Source organism: Phascolarctos cinereus, unplaced genomic scaffold (assembly GCF_003287225.1).
Source record: "Phascolarctos cinereus isolate Bilbo 61053 unplaced genomic scaffold, phaCin_HiC Scaffold_5;HRSCAF=322, whole genome shotgun sequence".
Classification (NCBI taxonomy): domain Eukaryota; kingdom Metazoa; phylum Chordata; class Mammalia; order Diprotodontia; family Phascolarctidae; genus Phascolarctos; species Phascolarctos cinereus.
The window spans coordinates 16,570,093-16,595,573 of NW_027555958.1; the positions used below are offsets into that span (position 1 = coordinate 16,570,093).

At 44.6% G+C, this 25,481-nt stretch overlaps 1 protein-coding gene across 6 annotated transcripts in view; it reads left to right on the forward strand.

The window, feature by feature from the left end:
- The window catches only part of KLHL24 (kelch like family member 24), a 56,412-nt gene that overhangs the window by 15,906 nt on the left and 15,025 nt on the right, over window positions 1–25,481 (forward strand). For 5 of the 6 annotated variants that reach the window (XM_021005842.2, XM_021005838.2, XM_021005840.2 and 2 more), the window contains exons 3-7: window positions 551–1,530; window positions 13,488–13,672; window positions 16,713–16,831; window positions 18,587–18,775; window positions 20,073–20,261. In XM_021005842.2, coding sequence (XP_020861501.1) covers window positions 611–1,530; window positions 13,488–13,672; window positions 16,713–16,831; window positions 18,587–18,775; window positions 20,073–20,261 — 1,602 coding nt within the window. In that variant the 5' untranslated portion in view covers window positions 551–610. Of the gene's footprint in view, window positions 1–550; window positions 1,531–13,487; window positions 13,673–16,712; window positions 16,832–18,586; window positions 18,776–20,072; window positions 20,262–23,027; window positions 23,147–25,481 lie in introns of those variants that run through there. The other variant, XM_021005841.2, reaches the window with a different exon arrangement.

Consider the following 25,481-nt stretch of genomic DNA (forward strand, 5'->3'; position numbering starts at 1 on the left):
GTCATGCAGCCCCTCGATGCCTTAGTTTCCTTACCTGTGCCATGAATGGCTGTCGATGACTTGTCAGGTCCCTTCTAGCCCTGAATCTGTGATCCTGTAATTTCAGGGGGAGGGACAGAGTGCCAGTGGCTAAGAGGGGACCAGGTGAGGCCGTCTGTGGAGGATGTGGCACTGAGTGGGCCCTGGAGGCTATTCCAGTCTTGGCTCACTTGCTCCCTGGAAGTCCGTCCCCATCGTTGGGCTCAGGTTTAAAGCCTTCCCAGTTTGGTAGATCATGCTCTACTTTGTGCTGTGCTCTGTTAGCGTAGTCTTAGAGAACGGTGGGACTTGAGTGGCGGGGCAATAACCCAGTGCAATTTAATGTGGGAAAGTTCACAGCCTCAGGTGAGGACTGGTCTGGTCCTGACAGCTTGGTCATTTTTGAGTGTAGCATCCATTTCTGTTATTATTTATGGCCAAATAGTTAAGCTCTTCATTTTAAAAATGAAATTATTAGCTGCTTTTTTGCCATTCAGAAATGTTGCTATTCTGTTTTTCGTTTCACTTCTAGGAAGGAAGGAAGATCCTTAGCAGGCCCTTTCTCACAAGGATCTAGCCAGCCGATGTAACCATGGTACTAATCCTGGGCCGCAGACTGAACAGAGAGGATCTTGGGGTGCGTGATTCCCCGGCCGTTAAGCGTAAAGTGTTTGAAATGGACCCCAAGTCTCTCACAGGCCATGAGTTTTTCGACTTTTCTTCGGGATCTTCCCATGCTGAAAACATACTCCAGATCTTTAATGAATTCCGAGACAGCCGCTTGTTCACAGACGTCATCATCTGTGTGGAAGGGAAGGAGTTCCCGTGCCACCGGGCCGTCCTCTCGGCCTGTAGCAGCTACTTCCGAGCCATGTTCTGTAATGACCATAGAGAGAGCCGCGAGATGCTGGTGGAGATCAACGGCATTTTGGCCGAAGCCATGGACTGCTTTCTGCAGTACGTGTATACTGGAAAGGTCAAGATCACTCCCGAGAATGTCCAGTACCTCTTTGAGACATCCAGTCTCTTTCAGATCAGCACCCTGCGTGACGCCTGTGCCAAGTTCTTGGAGGAACAACTGGACCCTTGCAACTGCCTTGGGATTCAGCGCTTTGCTGACACGCACTCCCTGAAGACGCTGTTCACCAAGTGCAGAAATTTTGCTCTGCAGACTTTTGAGGATGTGTCCCAGCATGAAGAATTCCTGGAGCTTGGCAAAGATGAGCTCATCGATTACATTGGTAGCGATGAACTGGTGATTGGCAAGGAAGAGATGGTCTTTGAAGCTGTCATGCGTTGGGTGTATCGGGCAGTTGACCTGAGAAGGCCATTATTGCAGGAGCTTCTGACCCACGTGAGACTGCCTCTCCTACATCCCAACTACTTTGTGCAGACCGTTGAAGTGGACCAATTGATCCAGAATTCTCCTGACTGTTACCAGTTACTACACGAAGCCAGACGGTACCACATCCTGGGAAATGAGATGATGTCACCAAGGACGAGGCCGCGAAGGTGAGCAACTTTGCAAAGCCATAAATAAGTCCTGCTTCTGATGTTAGAACCGAGGTGACTTTGGCCAAGTCACTGAGCGAGGAAGCTTAGAACAGAGGAAGTGACTTGGAGAGCCCTTCTAGCTCGAGGCCTTGAATCCCAGAAGTCTAAGTCACCTCATTTCTCGGGGCCTCAGTGTCTTTCCCTGTGAAATGGGGGGATGGACAAGATGGTCTCTGAGATCCCTGCCAGCATAGATCTGTTATCTATTGATGCTAAGAGCTGGTAGGAAGAGTCATTTGTGCAGATTAGAATCTCAGTGTGTTCAGTGTTTTTTTTTTCCATTTCTGGTGGGCAACAGAAAACAAGCAAATATAGAGCATTTGGTGATTTCTCGTTATAGTAGGTTTTTTAAAAAGTTAGAGAGCAGAACCAGAGAGCCTTTTTTCTGCAGTAGAGAACGTTAGATGTAGATCCAGAAGCAGGTCCACCCGCCCCCCCGTCGCCTGCATGGGGGACTCCAGTTTAGGTTGTCTGGGGAGGTGCCGAGCCCCCATTACACCTGCTTTGAAAATTTATCGTCATCATAGCTAACATTGATAATAGCGCCTCCTATGTGCCAGGCACTGTGCTGAGTGCTCTTACAAATGTGATCTCCTTTTTTCCTCCCAGCAACCCTGGGAGGGAAGTGCTCTTATGATTCCCATTTTACAGAGGAAGAAACTGAGGCAAACAGAAGTTTTCAGCTCTATATGATGCAGCAGAGGAGTAGGGGAAGAGGATAGGAGATCTGAGGGACAAGTTGGGGAAAGAGGAGCCTGGGAAGACAACTTCTGACATAGTATTGATTAAGCCCCATAGTGCCAGGCACTGTGCCTGTGCTGAGCATTAGAGGTACAGAGCAGAGTAAGGAAAGTCCTTGCCCTCCAGGAGCCCGCAGTCTGAGGAGCTGGAGATAACCAGCAAAGGGAAGGCCTGAGCATTCAGGGAGATAGGAAAGACTTCTGGCAGAAGGTGGGATTTTAGCTGGGAAAGCCAGGCAGTTAAGATGAGGAGAGAGAGTGTTCCAGGCATGGGGCACAGCCAGAGAAAATGCCTGGCATCAGTAGATGGCGTGCCATGTGCGAGGCCCTGGGTCAGGAGAGTGTGGAGGGAGGGTCACGTGAAAGAAGCCTGGAGACTGGATTAGGACCAGGTAGGCCTTTAAAAGTGAAACAGGATTTTAAATTTCATCCTGGAGGCAGATGCCCTATTGAACTAACATCATCCAAATAAACGGTCAGAGACTGAGGGCTAGGGTTGGCCATTCCCAGTTCATGACCCTTCCCACCTTGTCGAAGCTATGACAGCCTTGCAGCTGGCCAGGGCTGACATCACCCCCTGACATCAGGGTCAGCCCCTAACAGGCCTTTGGGAAGTGTAATACCAACCCTGCAGAATTCCCTGCAGGACGAGACAGAAGGATCTGGGGTATGGGAAAGCCTTTCCATGCGCATAGATCATCATGCCAATTTAATTCAGTCAGATGAAGATTTATTAAGCTCTGTTTGTATACTAGGCCTTGGAGATACAAAGATGAAATGAAAGAATTTGCTCTGTAGATAAAGGCACACACAGAGAAATGAATGCAAAATAATTCAAAGGAGAGGAAAGCAGGGGTCTTTACCTTTTGGTGGGTTCTCTGGCCCCCTGTGGTCATTGGTCTGCAAAGGCCAGATCAAAATTGTGTTTTTAAATGCAGACAATATGGGGCAGCTAGGTGACGCAGTGGACAGAGCACCAGCCCTGGTGTCAGAAGGACCTGAATTCACATCTGGCCTCAGACACATGATACTGACTAGCCGTGTGACCCTGGGCAAGTCACTTAACCCCGATTGCCTCACCAAAAAATAAATAAATAAATGAATGAATGAATGAATGAATAAATGCAGGCAATAAGATGCCGAGGATCACAAAGGGAACCAGTTATTCCAAAAGACAGTTAACAAAATATTTTTAAAAACCACGTTCATAGATTCCAGACTTCTTAATTAGAGAGATCAGAAAGGCTTCCCCATTGGAGGTGAGTTCTGAGCTGAGCCTTGAGGGAAGCTGAGGATTCTTAATTGGCAAAGCTAAGGAGGGAGTGTGTGCAGGCACAGGGGACTGCCAGTGCAAAGAGGTGGAGGCTAGAATGAGGAGCGCTAAGTGACCGCAGGCCAGTCTGGCCAGATCAGAGGCTTTGTTGTGATCATCGAGGAGGGCAGGTCAAGACCTAGGGTTCCCCACCCTTGCCTTAAATGGCCAGCTTCCTTAGTGCATTCAAAATACAGTTTGATTTATAGAAACCCATTTTGCAGAACTTTGAAAAGCTACATGCATCTCTTGTGTAAAGTGAAGTATGCCTCTGTTTTATTGAGAGAGACCCTGTCCCGAGATGAACAGAAGACTTCTGTAGTAGATCGTTACTGAGTTAGAATAATCAGACCTAAGGAACTCTGCTGAAAGTGCATTTGGCTGCATGTGGGTGAAGCCCTTGGGAGCAGGCCACTCGCCTGACCTGTGTTTGCCACCTAATGGTTGGAGAAAGAAATAACTGGAGTTCCAGAGTCTCAGAAACGGAAGAGGCCTCGGGGCATTTGGGCTAACTCCGACCATACAAGAGGAGACTTTGCTCCCAGAGTTCCTTGGCCAAGGGGTCCTGCCGGGCTTTGGGGAGGGTCCCATTCTTTCATTTTCTTTGGACAGCCCACTTTGCTGTATCCTATGTGCTTTCGTTGGAATGATTTTTCCTTTTTAATTTTTTTAAACTTTGAACCAGAAAACCTTCAACAAACATGAATATGTGCTTACGCAAAGAAACCTGGACAGTGCTGATTGTACATGGAAATGTGCCTTCACCAAATTTGGCCTATCCTTTGAATATGCATTGAGTTCAGCAGGGTAGTGCCCACATCGCCTTCCTCATCCATGGGCTTCTGTCTTCTCCTCTGTGCATTTCACTGACTTCTCTCTCTTCTCCTCCCCTTCTTTGCATCATTGTCATTCCCTAGAATCAGAATTGTAGAACTAGAAGGGACCTAAGGGGTCACCTCATTTAGGCCCCTCATTTTACAGGGGATGAAAAGGGACCAGAACAGTTCATCTACTTGTCCAAGAACATGCAGCCCCTTGGCTAAGACCAGCACTCAGATCTCTTGCCTTCAGTAAAAAGAGCCGATGTCTGTAGAATGCTTTATGGTTACAAAGCCCTTTGGGGAGGTTGTAGAGATGCTGTTATCTCCATTTTGCAAGTAAGGAAATTGAGGCTCAAGGGCTTGGTAGGTGTGGAAGATGGGACTCCAGCTGGCGTCCCTCTCCGCTCTGTGGCCAGCACTTTATGCTGCCCTGTCTTCATCTCGAGGAATTCCATCATCTTCCTTCTGGGAAGCTTCGTCCATGCCAGGCAGCATCTCAAAGCCTCCCATTGATTCTCCTCTTGCTGGGACTCTGGCTTTTTGTGGAGAACAAAGGAAGGAATTGGGGCATTTTCAGTGTATAAATTTCATGTTGCAAAATTTCCCTCCACACCCTCCTGACCTGAGAAGGCCTTTCTCTGTGGCCGCTGCATCCTTCTAGCCTTTGTTTGGTGTTTTACAGGTTTTCGTAGAGCTTATGAATTGCAAAAACCATTTAAAGAATAAACAGTCTTTTAATAGCTTTAAAAGCAGAGCTTTCTAGTAAGTTTCTGAAGTGTGCCAAAGTCTGAATGCTCAATCCTCAGAAGTGCTGTTTGATTGGTGGAGAGAGAGCCTGGAGGCAGGGGGTCCTGGATTCATCCTCCTGCCGGCTAAGGCCAGGGGGTGGCAGGGAGCCATGGGGCATTTTGAGCAGAGGACTAGCGCAGTCAGATGTGCTTTAGAAGTGTTCACTTGGCCCCTGCGTGGAAGACGGATTGGAGTGGGGAGAGGCTTTAGGCATAAAGGGCAGCTAGGTTTTTGTCATTGTCCAAATGAGAGTAGCAAGGGCCAGAACCGGGCGCTGGGCAGAGAGAAGGGGATGCCAGGGTGAGGAGGTGTTTTGTGGAAGTGGCGCGATCCCTGAGCTTGGTACTTGGCTGGATATGTGAGATGAGCTGAGAATAACTCAAGTTTTAAACGTGGACTGCTGGAGTTTGGGGAGGAAAAGGAGTTCTGTTTGGGCCAGTGAATTTGTGGTTCCTATGGGAAGTCGGGTGGAACACAGCTGTCAGGCAGTTGGTGCTCAAGGCAGGGCTGGATGGGAAGAACAGGCCTGAGAATCCTCCATGGAGAGAGAATTGGCAACAAAATTAGGTTTCAGTGGAGGACTTTCCTGCTCTTACTTCTCATACAGGCATTCCACCCAACCACTTCACTTCTGTGCTCAGCCTCTTCTTTCCTCCATGTGTGGACACATTCCCTCGGGGGTTCTTGGTTCTCTGTGCGAACCTGGGTGGCTCGCCCTCATGGCTTCAGTTACCACCTTGATGCTCACAACTCCAAAGGTCTCGTCTCTTTCATGGGTCTAGTTCATACCTTGAACTGCCTCCATTTGGATACTCCTGGCATCAGCTCAGACTTTGGAACTTGCCCCCTTCCCCCTAAATTCGTGTCCCCCTCCCTCCACATGCCTGTTTCTGTGGATGGCAGCGCTGGCCCTTGTTGGGGGATCTTCTTTTTCCCCTCCCTCTCCCTACACCTCTACTAAGATGTTTTGTCCTGTCCAGCCTCTGTCTGGGTGGTGAGCACCATCCAGTCAGCCCTTTCTCACTGCCAGGCCCCCTCTGGACACTCACACCCAGACAGGGAGCCCTCCCTCCCCAAGACAGCATGTAGTCTGATATAACTATGCATGTGCAGTCATGTTACACATATTTCCACAGTAGTCATGTTGTGAAGGAAGAATCAGAACAAAAGGGAAAAACCATGAGAAAGAAAAAACAAAAAAGTGAAACTAGTGTATACTTCGATCTGCATTCAGACTCTATTGTTCTGTCTCTGGATGTTGGTAACATTTCCCATCACGAGTCTTTTTGAATTGTCTCGGATCGTTGTATTGCTGAGAAGAGCTAAGTCTATCATAATTGACCATCTCACAATGTTGCTGTTCCTGTGTATAGTGGAACTAAGACTTCCAAGAAGCAGGGGGTGGCATGGACGTGGGAGGTGGGGCCTCAAGGTGGCTAATATCCAGTTTGGCTGCATCAGAGATGGGGGGGAGTGACATGAGAGAAATCGTGGAAAGGAGGTGGGGGCCAGGCGGTGGGGGGCTGTAGATCCCATCAGTGAGGGCTTTGTATTTCATCCTAAAGGAAATTGGGGGCCATGGAAGATTTTTGAGCACAGGAGAGTCATAATCAAGTACCTTGGGAAGATGCTGGAATGCAGAGAGAGGAGATGGGGAGCAGGGAGACTAATCACAGGTGGCTGTGAGGGTCTCACCTGGTTCATGCAGCCCACCTTGAACCTTGCCCAAGGATGGGGCTTGGTATAGCTTGGGAAACGTCATCTGTACAGCTCTCTCTTACTTGCTAGGAGATTCCAAACGAATCTTGGGTGGACAAGGGCCTAATATCTTGTTTCTTCTCTGGATTCCCCAATGCCACCTTTCCATCGTTAGAACTTAATCACTTGTTCAGTTGAATAATGTCACTTGGTGAGAGGTGGAATGTACTCAACCAGGGCTGGTACAACAAACATTGGCCTGAAGGTTTGAGGTCTGATTACAGAAACTTTAAATTGAAAAGAGAAAAGAAGGGAAAAAAAGCTTATAGAGCTCTGATAAGTCTGGTGATCAGAACAGTAGCAGCCCCACCACCAACCACCACCACCACAATCCTCTCCAGCTTTGGGCAGGATCATCGCCATAGCAGTCAGATATTTAATTATAGAAGGAGGAAAGGATTTCCAGTTTCCCTTCCCTCCCACTCTTGCTTGCTCAGTACTGGGGCATAGAATCTGCTTGTCCATCTGGGATAGGAGGGCCTCTAAAGGTTAGGATTGATTGTGTGACCTTCCCATGCTTATTAGAGTGTCTCGAGAGGAAGATGTGCCCACAAGGGCACTACAAGCTCATCCCTATTACTTGCTGTCACAGTGATTGCTTTTTCTTATTCTAGCTTGAGCTGACCTGACTCCATATCAGGCCAGGAGGAGGGGTAGGAATAATTGAGACGTCTAATCTTCAATCACATTGACTTTTTTCTTTTTATTAATTTATTTTGATTCATCAACAATCACTTCCATAAGCTTTTGAGTTTTAAGTTTTTCTCCCCCTCCCTCCCCACCTCTCTCCCCAAGACTGTGCGCAATCTGATATAGGCTCTACATATACATTTCTATTAAACATATTTTCATATTAGTGATGTTGTAAGGAAGAATTAGAACCAATAGGAGGAACCACAAGAAAGAGAAAACAAAACAAAACAGAAGAAAAAAAGAGCAAATAGTATGCATCGATCTGCATTCAAACTCCATAGTTTGTTCTCTAGATATGAACAGCATTTTCCATCATGAGACCTTTGGAGATGCCTTAGCCATTCTAAGTTTACCAATGTTCGTCATCATGTAATGTGGCTATTACTGTGTATAATGTTCTCCTGGTTCTTGCTCACTTCACTTAGCATCAGTCCATGCCAGTCTTTCCAGGTTTTTCTGAAGTCTGCCTGCTCATCATTTCTTATAGCACAATAATATTCTATTACATTCATATACCACAACTTGTTCAGCCATTCCCCAATTGATAGGCATTCCCTCAATTTCCCATTCTTTGCCACCACAAAAAAAGCTGCTTTAAATATTTTTGTACATGTGGGTCCTTTTCCCATTTGTATAATCTCTTTTGGATACAGCCCTAGAAGTGCTATTGCTGGGTCAAAGGGTATGCACATTTTAATAGCCCTTCGGGCATAGTTCCAAATTGCTCTCCAGAACGATTGGATCATTTCACAACTTCACCAACAATCCATTAGTGTTCCAGTATTCCCACATCTTCTGCAACATTTATCATTTCCCTGTTCTGTCATGTGGGCCAGTCTGATACGTGTGATGTGGTACCTCAGAGTTGTTTTGATTTGCATTTCTCTAATCAGTAGTGATTACGTTGACTTTTAAGTTGTAAGTTGCCCAATTTTAAATCTCTTGGATCTTCTTTCCTGGGGTGGAGGCATAATACGGTTGTATATATTCCCACTGACAAGGAGGCCATCGTTTGAAAAACCAGTGCAATTTAACAGAAACATAGGTGTTAGTTGTGTTACCTCCCTTCCTTTGACTTGGGTGATTATGTTGGTTTGTTTTCCTGGACTTTTTAAAAAAATTCTTGTAAGGATTTCTCTCAGGGCAGGAAAAGAGTAGTGGGGGGACATGAGGGGAGGGGGAGTCTATTGAGAAATAAAGGTAATGTAAAAACAAAAGATAGCAGCAAAAATTTTTTAAAAATAAAAGTGTTAGCTGAGTGGAGGAAACATTTAAAAATAAATTACACAGTCTGTACATCACAAAAATAGCAGGGCATGTGTAATGAAATCCTTTTACTTCTAAGCTGTGGAGACTGTCACATACAAATACAGTTCTTTTCCCTGTCCTCTCCAACCCCTGCTTTGTGCTGGTAATGCATCTCACTATTTATCTAGCAATCAGCTGAAAGCACCCATAAAAACACAATCCCATGTGATATGATAGAATTCCCCACTGTCCTTGTCTGGAGCTTGCCATGATGGCATACGGGGTAATTTGCCTGCTTGGCAGTCCTGAGTCGCTTACAGCCCTGTGAGCCTCCACACGTCTTGCTTTAGGGTCATTGCAGACATCTCCTGCCTGGGCAACTGGAAGGGGAAATTTGAGTCCATAAACTATAGCCCATAAACATAGACCATACTCAGCATTACAAGGATCTAAGACATCTCCAGAGGCCTCGGGATGGAAAATGCTGTCCACATCTAAAGAAAGAACTATGGAAGTCGAATCGCTGTCACTTATTTTTACTTTCTGTTGAGTTTTGTTTCATCTTTCTGATGGTTCCTCCTATTGGTTTTAATTTTTACTTACAACTTCACTAATGTGAAAATATGTTTAATGGGTATATAAATGTAAAGCCTATATCAGATTGTGTGCCATCTTGGGGAGGCCGGGGGGAAGAAGGGGGAGAAAAATTTTCAACTCAAAAGCATATGGAAGTGATTGTTGATAAAATAAATTAATAAAATTTAAAAAAAATCCCATAGACCGTCGAATACTACCCTCTCCTCCCATTTCCCCAAACCTGCGGGAGGCAGATGAAGGTAAGAAAGTACAAGATTATCTAGGATAAAAAATAAAGGATGGTGTGATGGGCGTAGAGAGAGCTAAATTTACTTTCGGAGAGTTCAGGTCATGGTCCCTCTTTCTCTGATTAATTATTGGATCATCATTGGTGCTGTAAGCTCCACTGGGGAGTTACCCACTCGTTTCCTTCTGCCTGTACATTAACTGGGGAAGAAAAAAAACTGGGGAAACCCAGAGGATAACTCATGCTCTCATTTTTGGAGGTCTGTACTCAGTACCCCGACTTTTACAAGGTTGGAGGAATTTCCTGTTAACCACCAATAAAGGTTATGGTGGCCTCAAAAGTTGTTGCTGACTGACTCTAAATCTCAAACAAACCACTCTGACCTACTATTATGGAGCAGTGAAGCTACTTCTCTTTTCTAGGGGTCAAAATGCTCCCCCACCCCAAAGCTAAGGGTCTTGGGTTTGAGTGGGAATACATTACCTTCCCTTGTTTCAGTCAAGTTCAGAAAAGTTCATTCGTTCAGTTGTGTCCAACTCCTTGTGACCCCATTTGGGGTTTTCTTGGCAGAGATACTGGAGTGGTTTGCCATTTCCTTCTCCAGGTTTCCGTCAAGATTTGCATCCAATCCTCTTGTGCCATATACTATTTGTGTAATGTACAAATTATTTTATCTCAATGGCCGAGTGAATGAATGAATGAATGAATGAACCATCATCTTGCCACCATCTTCTCAGGCTCACAACCCAGGAGATGTCCTGGACTCTTCACTCTTTCTCACCCCCATCTCTTGTCTTTTGCTAGGTCCTGTCTATTTCACCTCCTCTAGACCCACTTCTCTTCTCCGACCATGTCTCCACCTTGGTGCAGCTCTCATCATCTCACCGAAGGACTATTGCAATAGTTACTGGGAGGGTCTTTCTGCCCCCAGTGTCTCCCCACTCCAGTCCATCAGCCACCAGTGATTTTCCTAAAGTGCAGGCCCAATCATGCTACCCTTCTCCCCTCAGTAAACTTTATAATTCCCCTTTGCCTCTGGAAGCAAATCCAGAATGCCTTTTTTGGCCTTTAAAGCCCTTTAAACCTGCCCTGTACCACCTTTCCAAGTTTATACCTTCCCAACACTTTGATCCAGTGACTCCAGCTTCCTGGTGGGTCCATGCACAAGACCTTCCGTCTGTTGGCTCTTGGCGTTTCTCTCTGGCTGTCCCCCATGCTTTCGATGCCTTCCCTCTACCCCTCTGACTACAGATCTCCCTGGCTTTCTTTAAGTCCTAATTAAAATTCAACCTTCTAAAGGAAGCCTTCCCCAGACCCTTTTAATTCCAGGGCCTTCCCTCTGTTAATAATTTCCTATTTATCATATACACACATACAGAGCACAAGAGCATACTTGCTTTATATATGTTTGTTTGCTTCTTGTTCTCCCCCTTCCCCCAGCCCACCTCCCTTTAGATTGTGAGTTCCTTTTACCTCGTTATGTGTCTCCAGCCCTTGGCACGTAGTAGGTGCTTAATAAATGTTTATTGATTGATTGGACTAAGGTCTCAACCCCCATCTGTCCAGGTGGGGATGTTGCACATACAGAAAACTGTGAGATGGAGCTCCCAGGAATAGGTAAGACCTTCGGGAGGTCCTAGGGCCCTTATGTTTACTTTTGTTGGTGATAAGGTGACAGGCAGCAATGATTTTGTGGCATGGGAACCCATGGGACACAGATCACAACCAGTCTCTAAGTTATACTGTCTTCTTGGAGGCTTTCCTACAGCTCAGAGGCGTTGTCTTCACTGTGACAGAGGGGGGATTTGTAGCTGGGAGTTTGACGCTCAGTCCAGGCTAATGGCTGTGATGCCACGTTGCCCCTCAGGGCAGCTAGTTCTGACCTTGATCATCGCAGCTGGCCTTCTCTGCGCCTCTCATGCTCTGGCCTCTCTTCTTGGGGTGTGCAGGGGTTTTACATGAGACTAAGGCTGTATTTGCTGGTTTGTTTTGGGGACTCTTACAAGTAACCTTTGGTGTTGCTTGGCCTTTGAGACAAAGGAAATCCTCAGCCTGGTAATTTTAGGAAATGTCCATAGTGCCTCTGAGAGACCTTTCATAGACCATAATGAATGATCCAGACCCATTGTGAGGACAATTTGGGGTCCTTTTCCCTGAATTAGTTAGCTAACAATTGCCCCCATTATGCCTCAATTTTCTGGTGAAGTGTGGCCTAGTGAGAACTTGGGGTAGTTGGTCACTGTCACCTGTTCCCCAAGTCTTCAGCAGACTTGGAGATTTTGTTCTAGATTCTCCCTTCTCTACAAAAAAAGCTCCATAGGAGCTTCAGTCTGGATCCCTGGGGTTAACTAGTCCACCACTAGACTATCTCCAGTTTCTTCTTCCTCAGTTTCTTCTTCCAAATGAGTAGGTGAACTACATGATCCTTCTGGTCTCTTCCAGCTCTAAATCTGTGGCCCTGCAAAGGATCCATTTCTGCCTACATTTTATTCTCTACCTTTGGTTTTTCATTGACGTTGACAAAGCACGGCTTCCAGTCCCATGGTCCCATGGTCATTGTTGTGTAGCGCTCCCCCCACACCCCAAAACGGTGCTTTGGAGCTTTCTTAAAGGATTTTTGGAAATGTTCAGAAATGATGGTCCCTGTTTCCTCCCTTTGCTGACCCATCTCAAACTCTAGGAAAATCAGTAGATGATGTTTTTCCCCAACAGTCAGTGAATGAACAGGCATTTATTAAGTACCTACTATGCAGGGTAGGCACTCTGCTAGACATGAGTGGTACAAATTGCTGGTAATGGGGAGAAAGAGGTTTAACATGTATAAGGAAGTGGTCTTAGGCGGACCACAGTCTAGTGATTGAGAGTGGGCTAGGCTTAATCTGGTTATTGTTGTTACTAGAACAACACAGGTCAGGTGGCCAGAATCCTCTGCTGGCTAGGCCACGTATCTTGGTAGAAATCTGGACGGTCCAGCCTCAGGTACTTGACACTTACCTAGCTGTGTGACCCAGGGCAAGTCACTTAAACCCAGTTGCCTCACCAAAAAACAAACAAACAAACAAAAAAGTCCTTCACAACCTAGCTTCCCTTACCTTTCAAGTCTTTCGAGGGCAGCTAGGTGGTACAGTGGATAAAGCTCCGGCCTTGGAGTCAGGAGGACCTGAGTTCAAATCCAGCATCAGACACATGACACTTACTAGCTGTGTGACCCTGAGCAAGTCACTTAACCCTGATTGCCTCAGCAAAAAAAAAAAAGAAAGAAAGAAAGAATAGAAATGAAATCTGATGGGATGGGGCAGAGGCATGATCTGAGGCTCCTGCTTGGTTTGAAGGTCGCTCGAAGTTTTCACTCACCCACTAATCAAGACACATTACTCCAGTGAACCAAGTACATCTCCTCACAGTTTATATTGACTTTCAGGAAAGAGACAATGTTCGTCTAGGTCACTGCCCTCTTTGATTTGAAATTGACTGTGAATGTTTCCAGTGGCCCAGCTGCTTCGTGTTTCTTTTCAGCGTTTCAGGGCTAAAGCATTCTAGGTGATTTTCAGTGGAAAAATGAGCATCCCCGATTCTACCTTAATTCTGGGTTGTGTTTCGCATCCAGCAGTCAAATGTGTGTCCACTAACTTAGGGAGTACATTTTCAGACTTGAAGGTAGATTAAATCACATTTTACTGTTGCTTGTCAATCACGATTGTTCCTTGTGTCCCCTTTTAACATCCTTTTAGATCAACTGGCTTCTCGGAGGTGATTGTGGTCGTCGGAGGGTGTGAGCGAGTTGGGGGCTTTAATCTTCCCTACACTGAGTGCTATGACCCTGTTACTGGCGAGTGGAAGTCTTTGGCCAAGCTGCCAGAATTTACCAAGTCCGAATATGCAGTGTGCGCTCTGAGGAATGACATTCTTGTCTCAGGTAAAAATATTTGCATCATTAAAGATAGTGTCAGCCCCATGCTGAGAGTATTCATGAACACAAGTGTTTCCATAACCAAGATAAACTGGATTTAAAAAAAAAACACTCAGTTGTATAAAACATGAATTAAGTGGAGAGTCTTTGCTTTACAAAAAATATTACTTTATAAAAAGATTTGTTAGAGGATTCCTCTACATGTGCTTCTGCAGAACATTTTAAAATTTTGTGTGATCCACAAATCTTTCCTTACCTTCTTTTCAGAGTCATATCAAGGTGCCTAAAATGAGGTTTCCACCCTCTCTTTATAGAGGTGGGAGACTGGGTATGAAACACTGCATATGCTGTCAGACTTGTTCTGTCAACAACAAGCATATATTAATCGCCTACAGTGTGCTAGGTCTTGGGGGTGCAGAAAAGGAGATAATCCCCACTCTCCCAGGATTTACATTGAAATGAGGGGGAGACGATAATATATACAGTAACACAGTCTTTATATCTATACATACATAAATCACGTCCACATTGTTGTATGCTGTTTGCTAGCCTACCTACGGACAAAGTTAGAGGTCACTGGCAGCTGGGGGTGATCAGGGAAGGCTTCCTGTAGGAGGAGATGCTTAAGTCTCTGTCAGGAGGAAGGGGAAGATCAATGTGTTGGTTAGTTTGGCTGACCCGTTTTTTTTCTCACCCTATTTTGTTATAAAGGGTGGCTCTGGGTTGGAGTGGGGATTGGGATATGTCAGGAAACAAAGATGGTGTAACAACAGATTTCAGTAGGAACATTAAAAGTAATAGAGAATACCCATGAAATCGAGCTTTTCTTGTTGCCTCTTGTTTTCTGGAATTGTTCTGAAACTAGAAAAAGGAAATTTTAATTCTTTTTAAAGCTTCTACTTCTGTTTGCAGTCTTGGTATGCTCTGTCTTTAATCCCTCTTAGCCACTAAAAACAAAGGGTCAAATCTTGCTCGAGGATTGGCAGTTTTTTTACAGCATGACCAAAAACACATGACCTTTTTATACTTGATTTAATGTTCTTGAAATAACAGTAGCTTCTGTCTGCATTAGCTTCAAAAAACTCTTGTATAGGTACACCCATGAAAGTGAAGCAAGCTTCCACAGAGGCTCCTCTCTCTACTGCTCAGCAGCTAAACCCTCTCCCCTGTGAGGTGGGTGGCGGTGCTGGGGAGGAGCAGAGGTGCAGCGCCCTCTGTGCCTGAGCATATGAGACCCAGGAAGGTCGGGGCTCCTGGCATGCTTGGAAGGTTTCCTCTTGGTTTTGTAAGGGCAGTGATTTGGAAGTGAAGTACTTTGCTCGGCCTCTTTGCAACGTTAGCTTGCTGGAATGTATTTTACACTTGAGAAGCGAGACAGGTAGTAGTTAGAAAACCAGTTTGGAGTCAAGGAAACCCAGATTCCAGGTCTGTCTCTGTCACATGCTGGCTGAGTGACCCTGGGCTCCAGGCAACCCTCTGAGACTGTTAGAAGCAAGAAGGCTGCCGACTTTCACAGGGAGAGGATGTTCTCTTCCCTGGGAGTCCCAGTGGCTGTGTGAAATCATGGAGACTTCCCCTGACCTCCAATTTACAGTTAGGACAGTTTCCATTGCCATTGAGTTTATATGTCTTTAGTGAAGCTGTTTCTATTTTAACATTAAAAAAATTGTTATTTTAAAATTAAATATTATTAGATAGAAGTGATATTGGCTGGATTATTTTTCCAGCAGAAAACGTTATATTTTGGTTTTGGTTTTTTAGGCAAGTGGGGTTAAATGACTTGCCCAGGGTCACACAGCTAGCAAGTGTCAAGTGTTTGGTCTGAGGTCGGATTTGAACTCAGGTCCTCCTGACTTCGGGGCCGGTGCTCTATCCACTGCGCCACCTAGCTGCCCCTAGAAAATGTTATATTTTACCTAAATTGTCACCTATTTTTGCTCTAAGTTATGCCACCTACTCTTTCTCATAGTAAAACACTAAATGTATTTGAAATTGTACTGTAAATGCTGTTGATCATTAGATCTGATCTTTAATCCCCATCAAGAATTGAGAGTGAAAAACCTGTTTTCAAGGCATTTGATTTTTCTCTTATATTCTTTCCTTTTCTCTTCAAGGCTTTCTAACATGTGAGAGAATATTATCTTAGAGTGATAATGACCTTGGACAGATAATCTCTCTGTGCCCCTTGGCTTGTTCATCTGTAAAATGTTGCCCTAGATGACCTCATAGGCCTTCTATCTCTAAAGCTATGCGTCTGTGATCTGAGAATGTCCTTTTCCCTTCATGATGTCAGCTTTAATAATAACTAGCTACAGCTTGCCCACCTGTGAATTTATTGAATTTCTTTTTGAATCCAAAGTTATTTCAGTCTTAAGGTTACATGAGTGTAATACCTCCTTTGGGAAATTAGTACCTTCTTTTGTGTATTCCTTCAGAATAACAAGGGCTTTCCCCTTAGAGTTTTTTCTGGGATTTAGCAAAGTAATTAATGTTTCCATCTCTTTTATCATTTTGTTTTTCAGCTATTTCCCCTTTTAACCTAGATAACTGAAACTATTTGATAGATTTATCCATATTAGTAAGTGCTTATGTATTAATATTTTATGTTATATATTAATATTATACATTTAATTAGGCCTTCCAATTATACTTGCATTTTAGCTATGGCTAAACCAGTTAATTGACTACGAAGAATTTCAGGCACCTTGACTGGAAGCTAAGTGAAATAGGAAGTGGTGGGCAGACGTTCCAGTGTTAGATGGCAGTTGGGGTGGTCAGAACTTAAAGAATTAATTGATTTTCTGTAGGTATACTACTTTATACTTACAGAATTGAAACATGGAAGCTTGGTATGGTGGAGAGAGCTTTCCTTGGCTTGGGCCAGAGGACCTGGGTTCAGTTCCCACCTGGGTGACTTGGGCCTCAGTCCTCTCATCTTTAAAATGAGGGTTTGGGCCAGATGGCAGCTGGGGTCCCTCGCAGCCCTTGAGCGACGCTCCCTGTCAGAAAGGGCCATTGGTTGTTCTATGTTTGTGTCTTTTTAAAGGAGGAAGAATCAACAGCCGTGATGTCTGGATTTATAACTCACAGCTTAACATTTGGATCAGAGTTGCCTCTCTCAATAAGGGCAGATGGCGTCACAAGATGGCTGTCCTCCTTGGTAAGGTAAGAGCAGTTTCTTTGGTGAATATTTGCTTGCAAGACACCAAAATAATGACCCCAGCCGACTATTCGGTAATGGTTTTGTTGATTATAATTCAAGAAAGATATAAAAGAGTCAGAGCAGATCCAGCGTAGGGCAGTTCTAGGAGGCAAGGTGGTCAGTGGGGCCGATGTGACTGTATATGGTAGACCCAAGGTTAGGATGTGGAGGCTGGCAAGATGGAGGCATTGGTAGAGTTCTGTATGTGGAGATGGGTTTCAGCATAAGCTCGTTTGGCTAGAGTGCATCCCCCTAGAACCTGAGTCTTAGAAAGCTTGAAAACGATACCAGAATCACAGAGTGCCTATGAGGGTCTTTAGGTCTGGCCCCGTCCCTGTTTTATTGAGGAGGAACCCAAAGCCACAAGGGTGTAGGGAAGGTGACATTGGACACTAGATTGACACCATGTTTGGCCATGGGATGAGGTGATGGTTCTGTCCACTTCTCGGAGGCCTTCTGTGTGTGGAAGCCTTCTCTCTCGAGACAATATTTTGTTATCATCATCATCATCATCATCATTATTAAAATCTTTCAGACTGATCTCTCAGTTCTGATGGTTCATTAAGTCCTTTCTCTGTAGGGTGCTAGGCACCAGAAATACCAAGAGAAATACCATCCCAAACCTGCTCTAAGGAGTTTACAATAGGATAAGTTGCCTTGAGAGTACTCTAGGACCCAGTGGCCCTGGCAGCACTCTAATGATTGTTGTAACCCAAAACTGATGCTCTCTCTCTGTCCTCCCCCCCAATCCATTTCCTTGAGGTCTGAACAGCTTGTCTTGATGAAAATTAGAGTTGGGTCTACATCTCAGGTAATGTTCTCTGGTGCTTTTTTATTTATTAAGAACATTCTACAGCAGTGTGGGATCCATGACAGATTCATACATGCTGTTAGTCAAATTACATCGCCTTGTCCCCCAACCAAAACAATTTAAATTTACTTTCAGCACTTAGTGCCAGGCACTGTGAGAAGTAAGCTCAGGAGATACAGAGACAAAAAGGGTAAACTGGAGGTCTTGCCGCCAAGGAGCTTGGGGTCTGCTGGGAGACACAGCATGTATAAAAATAAGTCAATACCAGTGTGTTTCAGGAGGAAGAGCATATTAATCAATTGTGAATTAGGGAAGGCTTCCAGGATCAAGTGGTACCTGAGCCGAGCCTTGTAGGGAGGGGAAGGATCCTTGTTGGGTGAGGAGTTGAGGAGGGAGGGAATTCCAGGTGAAGGGGAGCTTGGGAAGATGGAGGTTTTGGGGGTGCCAAACATTGAGTGAACATAGAATGCGTGAAGGAGGAGGTTAATGTGGAATAAAGCTGAAGGCTTGAAATGCCATGGCGGGGGATGGGGGGAGGGGAGGGGAGCTCAGTTTGATCTCAGAAGTGCTAGATTTTCAAATTAAGAATTTAGCAAGTCATTACTGTGTGCTAGGTACTGTGCATGGTTCAGAGGACGAGAGAAAATTCGTTTGAGTAGTAGGGAAGTTATAGACATGGAGGTGATATAAAAACAAAAGATATTGACAAAACATCTTAAAATCCCACGAAATGAGTTTTAATTTAAACATTTAAGCCAAACCTCTTGTAATGATTGTCCTTTCATCATTATTGAGAGCTTTCCAAGGGGAAAAAGTGATTGATTATATGCAACTGATTGGAATAGCGGCCTTTGGTTGAACTCAGTATCAGACAGACGTAGCTGATTTCTGTGTGTTGTAAACACAGGTCTATGTTGTTGGGGGCTATGATGGTCAGAACAGACTCAGCAGCGTCGAGTGTTACGATTCCTTTTCAAACCGCTGGACTGAAGTGGCGCCCCTCAAGGAAGCTGTGAGCTCCCCAGCAGTGGCCAGCTGCGTTGGCAAGTTGTTTGTGATTGGTGGAGGCCCCGATGATAACACTTGCTCAGATAAGGTAAGCAGGCCTCTGGGTTCTTCTTAACTAAAACTGTTGAGTCAGCTAGATCAGTAGATCAATTGAACATTAATGCAAAGTGATTATCAACTAAATTCTTAACAGGAAAGGTTTTTAGTATTGTCTAGTACTCTGTTAATGGAATTACTCCTTTCTAAAAAGAGCCAGTAATTAGCTTGGTGACTTTGATGGGTCTGTGGTTTCAATGTAATCTTTCCCCTCTTTGGCTTGCTATGTACCTCTCGTCCATGTCCTGTTCCTTAAATTCTCCACAGAGGATTCGCCCAACATAATTGGGGGCAGGGGGTGATAAGTGTGTTCTCTTCCATCTCCAACAGTTTGCTAGTCACAACTTGGGCAAACTTTTTGAAGTGGGGCTATGCAAATATCCTTTTTAAAAATGTTATTGGAGTTTTTCTGTAGAGCTCACAAAATCTGAACTCTGTCTTCAAGAAATAGGTTTCCTGTTTAACAGAGCCGTATGGTTTGCAGACAAGGGAGCAAATAGCCTGGAGAGTAAGTACTCCAAGGAATTTTAGAAGGGGAAGAAACGGCAAAAGAAACTTGGACGAGTAACCGGATACTTTGGAAAACTACGTGCTTCTCTTGGCAGAAAGTATCTGTCAGCAATCAGGTTGAGCAAGAGCCGAATGATATGGATGGCAGCTGCCACTTTGGAGGAGAGAATTGTTAGTCAAATACAATATAGCTGTAGTAGAGTCCACATTGTTCATCTAGGAGTCATAATCATCTGACCTGGACGAAACTGCTGCCTGCCTTTAGCGATCTCTAGAAGGCAGGGTTTCTCTGAACGGTGGCAGATGTGAGAGTTGAGTGTCTTATAGTTGCTTAAGAAAACTGTTTTGAAAGATTTTCGAATGCTAATTTTGTGAAAAAATTATACATTACAGTACATATGGCAACTCTTACTCTTCTTCACACACACACAATGAGCATTTCTGTTTACAAAGAAAAAGGAGTAAATGTGCAACAGTGAATCAGTTCTGTACAGCTCTCTGGCAGCATTTCTAATTGGGAACCTTCAGTATTGGCCTGAGAGACTATATATACAGGGTGTCTCAGAAATCTTGGTATGCTTTTAAGTAAGTTCTGACTTTTCATTCCAGATGGACGAATAGTATATTATTCAGATGTCTTAAACTATCTGACTGTCTGAAATTTTCTTTTCTCGATAAAGAAGCCAAGAATTCATTTCTGTGGGTGCTTCTTATGAAAGCTTTTTGTTTTTAATCCAGGGCTCAGGGACCTAATTAAATGTGTTTCCATGCCTTACCAGGTTCAGTCTTATGACCCTGAAACTAACTCTTGGTTACTCCGTGCCACAATCCCCATTGCCAAGAGATGTATAACAGCTGTGTCCTTAAATAACCTGATCTATGTCGCTGGCGGGCTCACCAAGACCATCTACTGTTATGACCCAGTTGAAGATTATTGGATGCATGTACAGAACACATTCAGCCGTCAGGTAAGAACTTATTAGTACAGCGGAATACAACATTGACTGCCCACTGCAGAGCAGAGCCTCCTACAAGCAGGTCTGCTGGAACTCCTTCAGCCTTTGTGACTGGAGAAGTGTATGCACTTCCTTTTCCTCTCAACTAGAGGTACCACATGTCATGATTAAGCCCTTGCTCTGATCCCATCCCCTTCTGCCCTCTGCTGCTCTGGGACCTTGCCCTATCCTGTAGGGTCTCTGCCCTTTTGGTGCCCTGGATCGCTTGGGTGGCAGCTAGGGCCAAAGCTGTTTTTAAATGCATAAAAACAGATAGGGTGACCAGGGGAAATCATTTACCCTTTCAGGGTCTGTAGTCCTGCTTCATCAATTCCCACCCCTTCCTCTTTGAACTAAAGCATCTCCCCTTTTGTTTTGGTTCCTTTTCTTCTGAACCCAAGCATACTCAGGTTTCCCCTCTCTTGAAAAACCAACCCAGCAACAAGAGAACCCTTGCCCTCCCTCCCCAGGGCTGCCATCCCACCTCTGGCTGTACTCTTACTGCCAGATATCCTTCTCATGCCTCTGATTTCTGGCTGCCCCCTTCTTGAAACTCCTTCTGCCCCAAACTTCTGACCTGATAATATTCATGTACTTCTTTTCCTTTCTGACCGTTTGTTCCATACCTCATTTGCCAGCTCTTCTTCCTCATCTTGATTCCAGAATGTGCATTTCTTACAAATTCTTTCCTAAGACATCTGCTCTCACGTGTTTCTCTTTGGGGTGTCTGTGAAAAAGACATGGGGATTGTAGTTGGCAGTGCCAGTATTATTAAGTGCTAGGTAACTGTAGGGATCTCCCATGTCCTAATCAGGAATCCCCTGTCATCCTTGGACTGGTTTTGAAGCAGAGTGGAGGGAGGAGGGGAGACCAGGATGGGAAGAAGCCCCAAACCCTGTCCTATGGGGAACAGCTGAATGAATCAGGAATGATGCCCTTTAAGAAGAGAAACTTAAGGGAACATAATAGCATAGGCAGCTCCATTATAATTCATTGGTGTTCCAGAAAGTACCAAGTTATGTAAAATCATGCAATAAAAACCACAGAACTTATGGGAGAAATGAGCTCAGAGTAACAATACTGAAAAACTCTCATCAGTGACTCACAAAAAAAGGCAGGAACTTAATACTAACAGTTTATTATAAATAGTATATAATAACATATAATAATACTATATAAAAATAATAACATATAAATTAAAAAAAGTTTATACCTGTTAAATAGTTGAAGAAATACAGACATACTCCAATAGAAAGTGGTCCCTCCTTAGCCTTGGGCAGTTGCCTGGGGCAGGACAGACCAATTCTGGCCCTTGGACTAGAAGTTCTGGCTGAAGGGGATACAGGGCGGAGCAGATGATGTGGACTAATCCTTCTCCACTCTCAGCTGCTTCTGCACCAAGTTATACCAACAATATGCCATTTTGTTGTGATAAACCTTAAAGTTTACTTGTAGAAGTGGGCATCAGAACAGTGACAGCTTGTGAGTTGTCATGAAGCAGGGCAGTTTTATGAGTTATCTTGGTATTTCTTAAGAAAGAGAATTGTGCAGAAACAAATTCAAAATTTGAATTGTGTTCAAAATATTTCCTAATATATCTACTAGCAGCTAAAGGGTGCAGTGGATAGGACTCTAGGCTTGGAGCCAGATGAGTTCAAATCCAACCTCAGACGCTTCCTAGCTATGTGACCCTGGGCAAGTCACTTAATTGCTGTCTACCTCAGTTTTCTCATCTGTCAAATGTGGATCATGACAGCACCTACTTCCAAAGGTTGTTTTGAGGATCAAATGGGATAATAATTGTAAAGCACTTATCATAGTGTCAGGCACATAGTAACCACTACAAAAATATTAACTATTATACCATTATCAAAAACAGCTAACCTAGGAAATAAGTTGAGGACAACTCATTTAAAAATCATTAGACTTTCCTCCAACTCTGTGCCTCCCCCAAATCCAGAAAACCTGTATACCATATCTTAAGAAATCATAAATGAAAACTTCTCGAATCTGTTAGAACCAGAGGGCAAAGTGAAAACAGAATCCTCCAGTTGTCTCCTGAAAGAAATTCGTATTGAAAACTCTCGTGAGTGTCATAGCCAAAATCCAGAGCTTTCATATCAAAGAAAGGTACTGTAAACCATCAGAAGGAACCAGTGCATCAGATCCATAGTCAGAATCACCCAAGTCTTGGCAGCAGCCACTGCCTAGGAAAGAGAGTCTTAGAATACAGTTGCCCAAAAGGTAAAGTCTTGTAGCCAAAGGTAACCTACATGCCCTGCAAGACTCAGAATAACCTGACATGGGCAAAATGGAGCTTTAATGAAATGATGGACTTTGAAGCGTTTCTGATCCCGCTTTCAAGCTTCTTAGGAACTTTGAAATGTATACACCAGAGTTAAGACTATTACGTGGATACTTTCATCCTCTCCTCTCGCAGACCAGCACATTTCCTTTCTGGTTAACCATTTCTTTCATGGTGTCCTTTCTATCCTCTCTCTTGCCCAGTTTTTAACTGGTGATGTGCTGTGCCCCCTCCTTTTGCTCCTAATTGCCCTTTGAAGGACTTGCAACTTTAATTTTTCAGGGACTCTAGTAGTCTATGACTCAGAGCCATATAGTATCATGGGAAGGGAATATTAAAAATGGGCATATGTTTCATGGAGAAGCTAGGGTAATTAAAAATCTCTACTCAGTTTCTTAAAAGCAATTTAACTTATTTCTCCTATTTATCTCTAGGTCTGGGTCATCATTCATACAGTGTCTATCCAGGATATGTGTATTTAGGAATTCTGCAGTTTCTCTGGGCGTCTGTGTTAATTACCAAAGCCTGGACAATAGACATTTTTCATTCCGATTTTTCTCGTGTGGTTGTTGATTATTATGGGTTCTTATTCTCTAGGCTCTGCCATATTCTAGGGCTTGAAAAATGTTGTGGTATCATGAAGCAAGGCCCAGTTTTGGAACCAGGAAGCCAGAGTTTGGGCCCTGACTTGGGTTGCTCATTGGCTGTTTGGTTTGATGTCCCGAGCTGCCGCGAGGATGAAGCAGATGCTTTTACAAAACTCCAGGGCTTGGTAGAAGCGCCAGCCTGCTTTGATTGTGCAGCAGCGCTTTCTCTGTGCAAGCTACAGCCAAGAACAACAAACACTTCCGGGCCTCACTTCCAGAGTGGAGCGCAGGGGGCACTGTGTGGTGCCCAGCACGGAATGTGTAGTGTCTGTTTCTGCCACGGCCAAATCAGGCAGTCAGCAAGCATTTTTTAAAAGCTTATTGTTTGTTTATTTTTGATAGTGTTTTATTTTTTTCCTGTAACATGTAAAGATCGTTTTCAGCATTCATTTTTTATAAGCTTTTGAGTTTCAGATTTTTTCGTCCTCCCGCTCATCCTTACTCCCCAAGACGGTAAGCAATCTGATGTAGGTTGTATATGTACAGTCATATTAAACGTATTTCCACATTAGTCATATTATGAAAGAAGAAACAGAACAAAAAGGAAAAGCCACCCAAAAGAAAGTGAAAATAATATGTTTTACTCTGCATTTAGACTCCATGGTTCTTTCTCTGGATGTGGATAGCATAGCATTTTCCATCATGAGTTAGAGTTTTTATTAAAGCATTTAGTAAGCTTCTCTTTGGGGCTACTAGGTGGCGCAGTTGCACAGACCCCTGGTCCTATAGTCAGGAGGACCTGAGTTGAAATGTGACCTCAGACATTTACTGGCTGTGCGACCTTGGGCAAGTCACTTAACCTACATAAAACTGGAGAAAGAAATGGCAAACCATTCCAGTATCTTTGTCAAGAAAGCCCATGGACAGTATTTAGATGCTTTAAAAAAAAAAAAAGACACATGAAAACCAAGTGCTTCAGACATGCTGTGGTCTGTGGAGGTCACAGAGTCAGACGTGAGTGAACAACAAAAGCACTCTTTAGGCCTGTAGCACCAGGCTCTCCTGGTTCTCCTGCCTCTCTGATGACTCCTTCTCTGTTTCCTTTGCTGGAGCCTGCCTTAGATCATGCTCTCTAAGCACTGGTGTCCATCAGACCTTTCCTGGGCCCTTTTCTCTTTTCCCTCTCATCAGTTTCCATGGATTTAATCACCATCTCTGCTGGTATTCTCTCCCCAGTCTCTCGGTTGGTCTCCACTCTCACATCTCCGGCTGCCTTTCAGGCATCTCAAGCAGGCTGTCCAGTAGCTGTCTTAAACTCATCAAGTCCAAAACAGAGCTCATGATCTTTCCCCCCAAACCCTCCGCCTCCTATTCACTGTTCATGTAGAGGGATACTGTCCTCCCAGTCCTTCAGGCTCCCAGCCTAGGAGTCGCCCTGGAGCCTTCACTCTCCCTCATGTCCCAGGGGCAAGTAAATCGAAGGCCGTTCAGTTGCATCTCTTCAGCGTGTCTCTGATATGCCCCCTTCTCTTCTCTCACAGTGCCCTACCCTGAATACAGACCCCCATCCCCTGAACTGTTGCAGTAGCTGCTGGTGGCACTGCCTGCCTTGAGTCCCTCCCCACTCCAGTCCATCCTCCATTCAGCCCCTAAAGGGATTTTCCTAAAGACAAGTCCAACCACGGCACCCCCTCCTCAGCAAACTCCAGTGGCTCTCTGTTGCCTCCAGAATCAAATGCAAGATGCTCCGTTTGGCATGCAAAGCCCTTCATAACCTAGCCCCCTTCTGCCTTTCCAGTCTTTTTATACCCTCCTCCCCAGCACGTCTTCTCTGATCCGGTGACACCAGCCTCCTGGCTGTTCCATGAACCGGACCCTCCATCTCTCCCCTCTGGCCGTTCTGCCTAACTTCCCTGCTTGGGATGCTCTTCCTCCTCAGTGCCATCTTTCTGGCTTCTTTGAGGCCCCACTAAAATCCCATGTACTTCCCCAAGGCCTCTTAATTCCAGTGCTTTCCCTCTCTTGATTATTTCCTGTTTATCCTGTTGGTATGTAGTTGTTTGCTTGTTGTCTCCAGCCTGTTAGATTGTAAACTTCTGGAGGGTGAGGACTTCCTTTTTGTCTCCTTTTGTATCCACAGGACTTAGCACAGTGCATAGCACATAGTAGGTGCTTAATAAATGTTTACTGACTGATTAGGTTACTGTGTGTCAGGTTCTGTGCTAAGCTCTGGGGATACAAAGCAGAAAGAAAGACAGTTCCTTCCCACAAGGAGCTTCTATTCTAAGGGGAAAAGACACC